The 14023-nt window shown below is 40.2% G+C and overlaps 1 protein-coding gene across 1 annotated transcript in view; it reads right to left on the bottom strand.

Annotated features, from left to right (window-relative positions):
- The window catches only part of EXT2 (exostosin glycosyltransferase 2), an 81922-nt gene extending 68152 nt beyond the window's left edge, over positions 1–13770 (bottom strand). The window contains exons 1-4 of the mRNA XM_009277472.2: positions 13213–13770; positions 12958–13047; positions 6285–6401; positions 2583–2778 (exon numbers count right to left, since the gene is read on the bottom strand). Coding sequence (XP_009275747.1) covers positions 2583–2778; positions 6285–6401; positions 12958–13047; positions 13213–13748 — 939 coding nt within the window. The 5' untranslated portion in view covers positions 13749–13770. The remainder of the gene's footprint in view (positions 1–2582; positions 2779–6284; positions 6402–12957; positions 13048–13212) is intronic.
- Between the last annotated feature and the right edge of the window lie 253 nt (positions 13771–14023).

The following is a 14023-nucleotide window of genomic DNA, read 5'->3' as shown; positions in this document are numbered from 1 at the left end:
TTTGCACTTTGCAGAAGAGGACGTTTCCTACAAAAGGACAGGAAAAGAAAGGGTATTCACATGTCACCAATGTTGTGCTGTTGAAAAAACAAACCACTCCACCCACAGGTTGTATTAGAATGCAAAAAGTACAATCTAAGAGACCTGAAGGAATCATTCACTCTTCTCAGTAATAAAAGACCTCAGAGCAGTGTGTTCAGTCTTGGGCAATGCACTTCCAGGGGTTAAAAAAAAAAAAAAAAAAAAAAAAGGATGATTACTTACCTTGAAACTATGATCTACAAGGAAAGATTGACCATATCAATACTACTTATTCTGAAGGGGTGAGGGCAGGAGGAAGATGGCTAAAGGGAGCTTCAAAGATATAAAAAGTTGTTGCGAAAAGAAAGAATACAATCCACTTACTCGTGTCCACAACACACAAGACAAAAAGCCATGAGTTTAAACTGAAGCAGAGAAGACTCCTTGACTATGCTGCACTCACCCTATAAATAGGGACTTTAGTTCTCACTGCCACTGAGGAATCTTGCTACAGATTCAAGATCGCAAAATAAATGCTTGTAGAGTTCAGCTACACAAACAAGGAAAAAGCCCAAGTCAGTATTATCCCTAAGTCTAAGAAAGAAAAACTATAAAGTTGATACAGGGACTCCCACAGATAAGAAAACATCTTTCCAGCTTGCGTTCTGTGGCCTGAGGAAAAAGAGCCATAAGGCTCAGCAGGGCAGCAAAACATCAAAATGGAACTAGGAAATACAAGGGGGTTTTACTGGCTCTTCACTTGTTTCCTAATGCAGTCGTGAGACCTGTGTTCATACCCATAGAGTACTCAAAGCCTTGACAATCTCATCTAAGAGAAGACTGCAAACAGGAAGCATTAGCAACCCAGAAGCCCAAGAGGCTGTCTAGTAGGAAGTCTGTAAAGGCAGCACTGGAAAGGATGAACTGTGATCGCAGTCCCCCTTCCTCCACGTTCAGACAGGACAAGAAGGAAAAGAAGGGTGTAGGGAATGGAAGGAGCGGAGAGAATGAACACACATTTTAACCATTGACTCACTAGATCACACAGCGGCAGGTGGAAGAGACTCTAGTAAGGCTGGGAGAGGACATTTTAACCATTGACTCACTAGATCACACAGCGGCAGGTGGAAGAGACTCTAGTAAGGCCTGGGAGAGGGAAAAAAAAAAAGCCCAGATGTGAACACACATGCTCATCTGCCCAGATAACCATTTTTCCTGTCTAGACAAAGGTTACTATAAATACATCTCCTCGCATCACCACTGTTATCAGCCAGACATTCCAAAGGGAGATGCAGGGCTCTGCAAAGGAAAGTATTTTAACAATCTCGGCATGTGCCAGCTCTCTTCCGAGTTATAAAATCATATATAGCAAGATATAGATATAGATTCCCTGACTTGCTATCCTTGAGCAATCTAGTCCGTATTTAAAGAAATAAAGCAAACAAATTTTCTTTTTTCCTTTTGGCTGAAAGTTTAGGACTCGGGGTGACCCTTTCCTCCCCCTCCCCCTCCTCCACAAGGAATTTTAAACATATTTCCTACAAAACATAACAGGAGGGGTGGAAACTTTGCCTTTCCTCAGCTTGTTTGTTATTTTATCATCATTTGCTGAAGTTCAAAGACAGATTATGTGCTGGTGGCCACAGACAGAGCACAGTGGCCTATGGCATAACTCACTTCACCACACTGCATGCCAAAGCACCTCTCTGTTAGTGAATTGCCAAGAGACACAGGGGTCTGAGAACGCTATCTAGTTTTATCTTCACTGACACATCAAAAGGCCTCTGGAAGTTGGGCCAGGGCCATGAAACACATTTCACCTAGATGTTTTCATAGCTGCATGCTGACAAGTCTTCTAGCTCAGTCTGTCATATCTATACAGATAATTTTATAGGGTTTAACTGCTAAGTGCATACAAAAAATATAATCTGACCAGCTCTCCTTAAATGTAGCACTCTTTTGCCCCCAAATAAATCCACGCATAAGCTCTTTAAAGTTCATTTTGATCTTCCCTCCAATTGACAACGCCATCCTCTGTCCCAAGCTTAATCTAGCAAGGCCTGGACTGTCATATGTGAGAAATCAGTTCCAAATTCATGCCTGCTGAAGGTCATTTTGCCGGTTATTCTGGAGGGTGTAGATTCCAATGTTCTTCCCCAATTTTAAAGTGAGCAATTCTGCCTGGCCTCCAAAAGTTTCTCCTCCCATTGCTGCTGGATTTGGCAGTATCTCCATATAATTTTTTAAGTTTACATGACATTGTCATGTGTTACTAGAAGATGACCATGACCAATCTCATTAAGTTGTTAGACGTAAGCACTGCTTTCAAATTGCAGCGTAGTCTGCACATAAGTTTCATTACATAGTGCTTGGCTCTCTTAAAAATAAGAATAAAGTTAGGATATAATATCCAAGCTAACATAACGAATTATGCAGTTTCAAAACACAGCCAGCAAGTTAACTAAATGCAAGGAAGTACCCTACCAGTGCTAAAGAGGAACAGCTTCACAGCTAAGACAGTCACCAAGGGCAAGAGAAGTTTGCAGGAGAGACAGCCTTACCTGAAGCACTTGAGGATAATCAAAAACTTGATTCTTGTGACAGCGTTTGCGAACAGCAGGGACCCCATCTGACAGATTTGTACATTTGTCTAGGATCAACACTGACTCCCCATTCTCAACTTGAAGAGCTTCCAACTCAGACCGGTATTCTGGGTGCAGAGCCATTTGAGATGACAGAATGAAATACCTGCGAGGACTGGAAAACCACAGAAAGGTTACCTGACAGCACTGTGAGTTTACTTCCAAGACGCTCTAGAACCCATTTCCTTCCATCCTGGAAAAGCAGAGCAAGAATAACTAAATGTGGACATGCTGCCAAGACTGTATTTTCAGACAAGGCTGGAAAGGGTAATGATGCAATATAATTAAATCTTGGATAGTAAGTGGCTCAGCATTATTTACAACTTGATAAGTTTGTACTTGGAAAGAGTGCTTATTACATTAGAATAGGCACTTGTTAGAATAGGCACTTGCATTACAACCTATATTATAAACTGAAATAAACATTATTTAGCTACATATTAAAACAGCTTGCTACTGATGCCATGATTGTTTATTCTTTTGTTTGGTGTTTGTGTCTATAACAAAGTAGATAGGACACTGAATGCTGCTGCTAGTTTCTCCTCCCATACATTTTCTCATCAATTTTAATTGAAAAAAGATGCTGAACTGACAACTCAGCTACCATGTGCTTTTTTAGTCTTGATATGGTGACAGCAGCAACAGGACAAGCTCATCTCATTAGCTGTGATTGAGTTCTGTCCCTTTTGGGCAACATAAAGGCAACATTTCCAGGACAAAGTTGAAGGCCCATTATCCCATCCACTCTCAACTCCTACCAGGTTCCAAAAACATGAATATTTAAAATGTGCCTTAATACTGAAGCGTTTCAAGACGCTAATTAACATTGGAGGTAAAACACACAGGAATACAGCCTCAAATTAGGTGCTCACTGCTTTAAAAAGTTATGTTAATGTTGGAAGATAGCACGTAATATAATTGTTATACTCATTCTCATCTACTTTGGTTTCCTTTTTAAACGGGTCAGCCAAGTCAGACTGCTCCACTGCTCCCCACTGAAACGAACACACAGTAAGTGCCTGCCCTCACGCTGCCAAAAGAACACAGGAAACACAAGGCCTGCACTTAGGATTCCAGTTCTACTCCACGTGATGCTATCTTTAATTTACAGCTCTGAAAACACATACAAACACACACTTTATAAAGTCAGACCTCTCCTGCTGCTCTTCGCACCTCTTCTACTCATTTTCATGCTGGTCACTTTAGTTGCTCCAATTAACAGTTGAGACTTGCATAGAATTTTTTTTTAAACATTCTTTTTCCCAAGCCTCCAGCTGCTACCAACTTGCTACCAGCAGCTCTACAGAATATATATTCCTAGCAGAGGTGGATTTAAAATATTTTAAACAATCCAGCTGAAAAGGAGAGTAAATCAAACCCCCTCAGTTCAGCTCTATAAGAGGAATAAAAAAGGATTTGCCTTAAAAAAAGGAAATACCACTGCAGATGAGTGATAATAAATGCCTATAACCAGCTAAAAATTATGCAGGTTTGTTTGTGTATATGTTTAAAACCAAATTTTGCCTTAAAACTGTCATCATCCTATGACACTCAAAATCTAGCTATCAAATCTAGCTACAAAAGAAAGTATGTCCCAGCTCCCAGGAAATAACACACTAGTGTAGTGGAATGTAATAATTTATCCCAAGCAAGCCTGAATTCTGAGCATCGTTCCCTTGTCACACTCCTCCTGCATAAAGCAGTCGAACCCGTGAATGCGTTTCAATTAGTAACGCTAACTGGCCACTAGATGGTACTCCGGAGACTACAGTCTGTTCCTCACAAAAAAAACTCCAAACCAATAAACTTTGAGAACATGGAAGCTCCAACACCTTCACTGAACACAGACTCATGCATTGCATCAGCTCCCACATAAGAGTTTCTCTTATCTGACCTAAAACCAGACATAGCATTTATCTGACTACACAGACATGGACAACACGACTGCATCTCTCTTTACAATTGGTTCTATACACGCTGAAGCCTATCATCACGTTCATGCTTTCCAGATAGAAATACAAAGCGCGCTTTCACTCTGTGTCAGACTGTAATAATACTTGAGATCTATGAAGAATCAATTGGGATGCAACCAGATGCTCCTACACTGGCCTGGTCCAGGAGCATCACAAGCAGGGTGTGAGCAAAGCAAACCACTGCTGCACAAGTTTGTCCTGTAACTGACTGTGGTATCTGGCTGTTGCTCTGGGCTGCTCCAAGTAAGAGCATTGCCCTTACCAGAGGAGAAGACAATTGAAGCCAAAGTACAATACCTTTTTGTGTCCGATAGTGGCAGCACCCTTTCCATCAGTTCTCAACGTTAATAATTCATATTCTCTACAGGTTGCTGTCAGAAAGAAGGACCTAAAGTTTCTGCATTTCTAAACTTGATCTTCACCATCAGTGGACACATCATTTACCCCCATTGCCTCAGTCTGCCCACCTTTTAAACCGTAACAGGGGTAAGACCTTGCTACAGTGAAACGTTTTCAGCTGTCTAATTAAGAGGCTTATGAAATATTAAAAGAGCAGTCTTCCATAATGAATTAAAACATGTCTTCAGAACAAGAGTAGGTAGAAATCTGGAAGACATGAATGGATTAGAGAAACCACCACTTTCCAGGGTAGCTCATTTTAATGGCTAATTACATTCCCTGTTAAAATTAGTGCTTTATTTCCCACTTGTCTTGCTTTACTTCCAACTACAAGGTCAGGGGGGTTGTTTGTGTTTATGTCTTACTCCATTACTTTAAAAAAGAAAAAAATAAAATCAGTATTCTAATCTCTGGATGTAACTATTCCCATAATCAAATCACCTCTCATTCTTCTTTTCCATGAGCTAACCACACTAACCTCAAGATTCATTCTGCAAGAACTTCTTCCCTTCAGAGCTGTATTTACTGGCTTCTCCTGTTCCAAACTCTCAATGTCATTTCGAAAGGACTTCAGAACCACAAAAACATCTAAACTGATTTACAAAGAATGTATCCGTAAGACATAGAGAGGGTAAAGATCACATCCTCGCTCCTATTCTCCTGTTAAAGTTTGCACTGGCTGATACTACCTGAGGCACTCGTGTTGATCGCCATGATCCCTTCTATCTCTTTAAAGTCACAATGGAGGTATAGCACACTTTTATCATTGCAATAGCTATCTTTTGCCATTACTTTGCTTTTAAGTATCCTAAAATAAATTGTCTGAAGCGATCATTTATTAGGGAATCTATTACTGCCCTGCTTTACTTACACTTTAAAGGAACCAAACATATTAACAACTACTTTTACTTATATCTGAAATATCTTGTCAGCTCACTGGAAATATTGAATCTAACTCTACTAGAAACACTGTCATGCTGTCATATTTCACAGTTCAGTTTCTGGAGCGGGAAAAACAGAATCATTCCCAAAAAATCCTCAGTTCATAGCTAAACCACACATTGGCAGATGAGCCAAGGTCATTAGCATTGGAACCATCATATATTTTAATAGCAAGAGCTATTAAAAGCAACTCTTACAAAATTGCTCAAGCCCACCAACAAGTTAGTAGCTATATTTATATTTTAACAGCATCAATATTAAACATGATATTGAATATACTTTGCGCAATTCATGGGAATTGCTTTACCCCGGTCCTCTTTCTGGCAGATCCACTTCCCCCGACAACGGGCTGTAAACAGGAATACTGACATCGTAGCCTTGCCGGTAAGTCCATGTGGAGAAGCCTCCACCAGCCAGCAGAGCTCTGAAAAATACAAGAAAGCAACTTTAAACAGAGTATGTATACCATTCAAACCTGGAGCCCGATTCACTGATTGTCATTACCAGAACATCAAGAAGATGCATGCTCTGATTTTTCCCTCAGCTTTTGTCAGTGGCATTTTTCATGCAGTTTTTCAGTTCACTTTAGTTTTCATGAACTGGGCTTACTGCCAGATTGGATCTAGTCATCAATGGAGTGCTTACGATTGCGTATGAACACTGAGGAATGGGCCATTTTTGCATTAATATAGGGAAATTTAATCTATTGCAGTCATTATGATAATTCTGCATTTTTACAAGCTCACATGTCCTAAGTAAATTTTAATTTAAAGAAATACATTCTTAATTATTTATATTAGTTAACATATTCCTCGATGCCTGCACTGAAATAGGGTATAGCACAGCTCTCGAAGTGTTAGAGACAAGCTATATTTCTGATACAAGTCCAGGTACCATAACATAGTATTTTGGCAGCTTACAGTGACTCTGGACCTCTCAGTCTGGAAAATAAAATGGAGTTATTTGCAACTGTATTTTCAAAGTGATCATACAAACTAGTGAAATTTATTTCATTTTTGTATTACACAAAAAATGCTATAAACAGAAAACATGACAGCAAGAACTCCCTATGTTCTGAAACGAACTTCCAACATTAGAGGCTGCTTGGGACACTATGTGCTAGAGAGCATGGGAATCATCAAAGATTGATAAATTCAGATGGAATTCAACCTCGCAACAGGATGGCCCTGATTGTCTGTGGCTTTTCCTAGATGGGACAACCTTTGCCACACAGAAGACCTTTAAGAAACAGAAGAGAACAATGTGTACAGAAGAAAGCAATGCATCATTCACAGTACCAGAAGAAAACGGCTTGTTACTATCTCCTATCCCAAAGCAGGCTTCTTTGAAATATGCTAGTAGAGGACATCAGCTTTTCAGTTGTCATTTCATCTCCAGTGACCAGGTGGCACCGTGAACACATCATCCTGTTTCCAAAAGAAGCTCAGATTCAGCTTCTTTAGTAAGACTTCTCAAGCAGCTGGCCAAACTTTCAGTTCTTTGTCACCAAACACCAGGGTGTGCTATACTTTAAATTGCCCCAGGGATACCATACAAAGTAGTCTGGAGAAAAAGATTTCTCCAATTCCAGTTTCTCTCCTTCTCTGTGGAAAGAAGCAGAACACAAATACACCGCTACACTAGGCACTACAGAAAGGATCTTGAGGAGCTGTACCCATTGTAGCAGCTATGATTACAGCCAAAAGCCTTATTATCACAAGCTTGCATACCATCACAGTTCAGACTGGAGTAGGCACGTGTCTCATCAGTAATCAGAACAGACACATCAGAACAAAAAGTCAAGGTGAGACTGGAAGAGGCACTGACAATCCATTACCTGATATACTTGTTTTCAGATATCACTGAATGAAATCCTTAATATGGTGTTTGGAGAAGCAGTTTTTCCACAGCTGTTATACAACAATTATCACAATTATCTCTGAAAAATACAAGAAAGCAACTTTAAACAGAGTATGTATACCATTCAAACCTGGAGCCCGATTCACTGATTGTCATTACCAGAACATCAAGAAGATGCATGCTCTGATTTTTCCCTCAGCTTTTGTCAGTGGCATTTTTCATGCAGTTTTTCAGTTCACTTTAGTTTTCATGAACTGGGCTTACTGCCAGATTGGATCTAGTCATCAATGGAGTGCTTACGATTGCGTATGAACACTGAGGAATGGGCCATTTTTGCATTAATATAGGGAAATTTAATCTATTGCAGTCATTATGATAATTCTGCATTTTTACAAGCTCACATGTCCTAAGTAAATTTTAATTTAAAGAAATACATTCTTAATTATTTATATTAGTTAACATATTCCTCGATGCCTGCACTGAAATAGGGTATAGCACAGCTCTCGAAGTGTTAGAGACAAGCTATATTTCTGATACAAGTCCAGGTACCATAACATAGTATTTTGGCAGCTTACAGTGACTCTGGACCTCTCAGTCTGGAAAATAAAATGGAGTTATTTGCAACTGTATTTTCAAAGTGATCATACAAACTAGTGAAATTTATTTCATTTTTGTATTACACAAAAAATGCTATAAACAGAAAACATGACAGCAAGAACTCCCTATGTTCTGAAACGAACTTCCAACATTAGAGGCTGCTTGGGACACTATGTGCTAGAGAGCATGGGAATCATCAAAGATTGATAAATTCAGATGGAATTCAACCTCGCAACAGGATGGCCCTGATTGTCTGTGGCTTTTCCTAGATGGGACAACCTTTGCCACACAGAAGACCTTTAAGAAACAGAAGAGAACAATGTGTACAGAAGAAAGCAATGCATCATTCACAGTACCAGAAGAAAACGGCTTGTTACTATCTCCTATCCCAAAGCAGGCTTCTTTGAAATATGCTAGTAGAGGACATCAGCTTTTCAGTTGTCATTTCATCTCCAGTGACCAGGTGGCACCGTGAACACATCATCCTGTTTCCAAAAGAAGCTCAGATTCAGCTTCTTTAGTAAGACTTCTCAAGCAGCTGGCCAAACTTTCAGTTCTTTGTCACCAAACACCAGGGTGTGCTATACTTTAAATTGCCCCAGGGATACCATACAAAGTAGTCTGGAGAAAAAGATTTCTCCAATTCCAGTTTCTCTCCTTCTCTGTGGAAAGAAGCAGAACACAAATACACCGCTACACTAGGCACTACAGAAAGGATCTTGAGGAGCTGTACCCATTGTAGCAGCTATGATTACAGCCAAAAGCCTTATTATCACAAGCTTGCATACCATCACAGTTCAGACTGGAGTAGGCACGTGTCTCATCAGTAATCAGAACAGACACATCAGAACAAAAAGTCAAGGTGAGACTGGAAGAGGCACTGACAATCCATTACCTGATATACTTGTTTTCAGATATCACTGAATGAAATCCTTAATATGGTGTTTGGAGAAGCAGTTTTTCCACAGCTGTTATACAACAATTATCATCCAAGACTTATCATTTTTTCCCATCAGAACATGACACCCCGGATAAACACCAGTATGTTCTGCCTGTTCTAACCCCCGTCAGACGTCCCACAGGATACTTCACTTCCTGCTCTGACCTGCAGCACAGTTGTTCAGTGTTCAACCACCATGATCACACTTTGCCATAAATGTGACTTCACCCAAGTAGTCAAGCAAGCAGTCCTAAGTGTCGTTTAAGAAGCTCTTTGAAAATCCCAGGCTCTGGATTAGAGATGCATTTCATCTTAATGATAATTACAAAATCAAAACAATTTGCCCTTTATTACTCTTCACTCAGAACACAAACTATGGTAGGAGCAGAAATCAACTCAAGAACAGGATGATAAATCAAGTACGTGCTGAGTGAGGATTTATGTTCCAAATCAAGTGATTATTTTTAATTCCTTTCCAATGCCCCCCTCCCTTTGGTGACATGTACAATGCTGCTATGACTAGGTCTCACCCTTGAGGCTGCATGTTCCATGTCTTATCCATATTAACTCAGTTACAAGCAGGGAGAAAAAATTGGCTTGGGTGTTGCTGTTCTTGCACTTCACATCCCCCTCCTCTTTTTTTAACCCTCCCTAATTGGGAAACTACAACCAGATTGTTAATTGGATCTGGTGAAAACATGACAGCACCTCATCAGCCTTGAGAAAGCAGGTGCGTCATGCAGACTTTTACCTAAATAAACCCACAGGGAACCAACAGCAGTTAAATAACTCCACTCAGATTTTCATTGTACAGTGCAGTAAGGGAGTAGAGATATTAACTCCTAATGTACTCAAGACAAATAATCTTTAAATTGCACTGATCAGTGAGGAATGAGCCTGTTCCTGAGCAACTTTTCAGATATTGATCCTTCTTTCTCTCCAGGAAGTGCCCCAACTGGTCTGTACTCTAAATGTTTCTGCCCGGCTGCCATCAGCAGCAGCTTTCTGCCAAACTTCACAAGTCACTGAAACCCAATTCATCAATTGAAGCAGAACGAAAAAGTATCTTAATTCATACATTCAATTCTACAGCTACAAAGTAGCTTTGCAAAAGAAATCCTTTCATCCTCATTATTGTACCAAATTCAATAGCACTTATGAACAAATAATAAAGAGTTTATTTTTAAGTTTTATGGCAGGAGATTACAAATGTTATGGCAGCTGATACCAGCAACACAGCCTCCATGCCCACAAGGCAGACTTCCATCTTTGAAATCATGGAATAAAGCGCTTTTACACTGTCTTTGGAAACTGGATTTAAAGATTTATTAAACAAACAAACCCTTAGTGTGGTAACTTAGCTAAAGACAGTTCCAGATGTAAAAATATCATATAACTGAATTCCCCTTTCTGTATAAGGTCTTATTTTACCTGGATTAATATTCTGCAGCAAATCAACAGAACACTACTCTGTCAAACCTCATGATCCACTACCGTTCAACTATGTATGATCTCTGATGCGTGCCGAATAGAGAAGGCAGGCCACACTCCCTGTGCAAACTTCACAAATATTACCTGTGTATTTCATGAGCTATCCACAAAATCCCACAAATCCAGTCTTTCTGGAGTTGTACGGGTACAGTTCAAACCAGTCATTCAAAACCAACTGAACTCTTCCAACATACCTTTATTTTGGCCTGCAGCCTCTCACCCTGTGATGCTACAAACAACTGTCCTTCACACTTTGTTAACTACCCATTCTGTAACATGTGTGGACATTCTCAAATTAAGAAAACACACACAGGTCGCTTGTTCCGTTAGACATGAACTAAGATCTCCAGAGGTTTCCAAAATCATACCGTAACCTCATACTGCACCACTCAGGCCCTTCCAGGACTGGGTCCACACTACTGACTTTTTCACAGACCCCTTGTCTTCACACCTGTGACCTGTATAGTACAGGTTCTGTACTACACTGAATACAGTCTAACTGTTGGCTGCCTACAAAAAGGAGTTTCCACCTTTTCTCCGTCCCAAGCTCTGTTATTGCCCCTCTTATGTATTACAGCTAGTGATCGTACAGCTGCAGGGCGAGTCAGTTTGGCAACCTACGACAACAGCCGTATGCCAAAAAAGATTTGATTTTTTTTATTCAAATTACTCGGCTTTCCATGTTAGCATGACAAACACTTAGAACGAACACCTACCAAAATAACGCATTTCCTGCATACTAAGCCAAGCTATAAGGCCAAATATAAATGGACATTTGACACAAAAAAGTAAAAAAAAAAAAAGTTGTGCAGTGTAAGAAATCTACTGTATTCAATTAATAAATCTACTTCTTCAATAGACACATGCATCCACAAACACAGTCCCAGAGCAGTCCATTCCATTAAATAGAGCATCGTCAAATGAAAACTCCCCTTAAGAATTACAAATCTTAACATAACAAATACAAGTATTTACTAACAGATTAACAGGTCTGGTTATGTAAGAATGATGCTGGGCTGCCCTCTTCAGGCTAACCCACACGCATATAACATTTCATACAGAGAAGTAAAAAACTAAAGCCTTACTTCACAGTCAGTGATGTAATTACAATGAGTAAACTTACTCTTTGAACTCTTTGTTCAAAGTAAGTAAACTTACTCTTTGAACATGTCCAGAAAAAACATGTTCTGTTCTGGCATTGAAGGATGTTTTAAATCATCTTTGGTGCAAAGAAATCAAGATATACTCCATACAAAATCATCTTAGCAAAGATCAGGCAAGATTTTGTTGACATTTGGCAGAAGAAAGTTAACCTTGACCTTCAAGAGAGGGACTGGTTACACGGGACCTAACTCAGCAGAACTAAGCACATACAGGCTAATCTAGTAGAAATGTATTCAGTAACAGTATCTAAGCTAAATATATTTGTCTCACTCTTATTCCAATTTTCCTTGCCTTACAACCTCCTTTCCTCTTCCAAAAGTAAACTATTCTGCAAGTGAAAATTGAGCTCAGGATTCACACCTTTTAAGCTTCTGGAGAATATCTTCAAAACACACTTGCCAGAGAATAACTAAGAGCATTCGTCCAATTACTAATACAATGTAATTGTTAAGATAACAAAAATTACTGAAATTCACCATAGCTTTGTCAAGTAGAGCAGCTGCTTTAAAATACCCTTGAAGCACCTGACCTATCAGAAAGTTGCAGCTACAATCATCTTTGAACTTCTAATTTGCATCAAATGGGACATTCTGTAAAGTGTTCAGGTTCAGTAACACACAAGATACAGGTCTAACCTCAAGATTCTCCATCCTTACAGCAAGCCCAACAGTTAAAAGCAAGTGCTGTCAGCCACATCCCGTATAAAATTAAGGATGGCGCTAAACTGTCAGATTTCAGGAGCAAACACACGTCCTATACAAGACAGGGAGTTCTCTACTTCCCTTTTTTGAGGAGAGAGGAAGTCATATTCCAGCTCTGTAAAGGTTAAGGAGTACGTCCTTTGCTATCAGCTGCACTTCTGAGCTTGTTGCTTCTTCGATGGCATTTAAACCCAGATCTGTGCATTCAAACACAGCAAAACACATACCTATCTCTAGGAACATCTAGGGCAGTGTTATAATCTGGTGGCCCTCCAGGAAGCATATTGAAGAGCAAGTGATTTGTGCCTCGATCCCACCTAAGGCAAAAGAAGAAACAGACAACAGTTAGAAAGGTGTTCTCTACAAACGGATGGTAAAGCCTAGCTCCAGCATTAACTCACAGCATCCTCCCCTCCTGCATTAACCTTAGTTTTTTCCACTTTGTGTTCTTTAAATTCACACACTGAAGTTTCAGTAAGTACCTGGATAACTGTGCCAAAGCCTGAGCTGTCTCCTTGATACGGAGTGCATTCTGATTGAGGACATCTATGGATGGCACAAAAAGGCAGGCCCGGTTGACATCGTCAGTGTAGAATTCACTGTCAGAGATGGCAGTTAACAGCTCATTGTATTCCCTGGAAATGGTGTTGCTCACCGACGTCCCGTATTCATCCACATACTTTTTCAGTGAGTAGATGTATACCTTGATTTTGTTTTTGGGATTGAAGCCACATCGATAGACATCGAAGCAGGTGTGCATCCTGCAGCTGAGGTCTCCCCGCTCAGGAATGGGGCTATCAGCAGGAAGCTTGACCACAGGCACATCATGGACACTGCGTTTTTCAACGGTCCAGTCACTGGATGACTCAATGGAGTGAGGCCAGAACTGGAACATTCCTGTGGCAATCAGGCCAAGCAGAACTATGGAAAAGAGAGTGATGTAGTAGATGCGATGCTTGGTTTTCATCCTTGGGATGAGGGCTGGACCCCGAGTGTTATATTTGGCCGACGCACACATAATGGAATCAATTATCTCTTGTCTCTACAAAACAGAGAGAGAGAGATTTTAGGATGAACTCTGGAAGAGATACATAGTTATCACAATGCAGAGAAACATCCAGTTAACCCTTTCAAGACAGGTTCTTTGCCTCAGCAGATTACAGGAAAATTTCTTCAGATGCTCATGTGTCCCACTAGAACGTAAGATGCCAGCTGGGACTGCCACTTGGCAAGGACAACATGAGGCTGATCTGCTGGGCCTGGCTGTAATGGAATGATGTTGGCCAGTTAACA

Source organism: Aptenodytes forsteri, unplaced genomic scaffold (assembly GCF_000699145.1).
Source record: "Aptenodytes forsteri isolate BGI_AS27 unplaced genomic scaffold, ASM69914v1 Scaffold146, whole genome shotgun sequence".
Lineage (NCBI taxonomy): Eukaryota > Metazoa > Chordata > Aves > Sphenisciformes > Spheniscidae > Aptenodytes > Aptenodytes forsteri.
The sequence above is the reverse complement of the archived record's forward strand: the minus strand, read 5'-3'. Positions and strand labels throughout refer to the sequence as shown.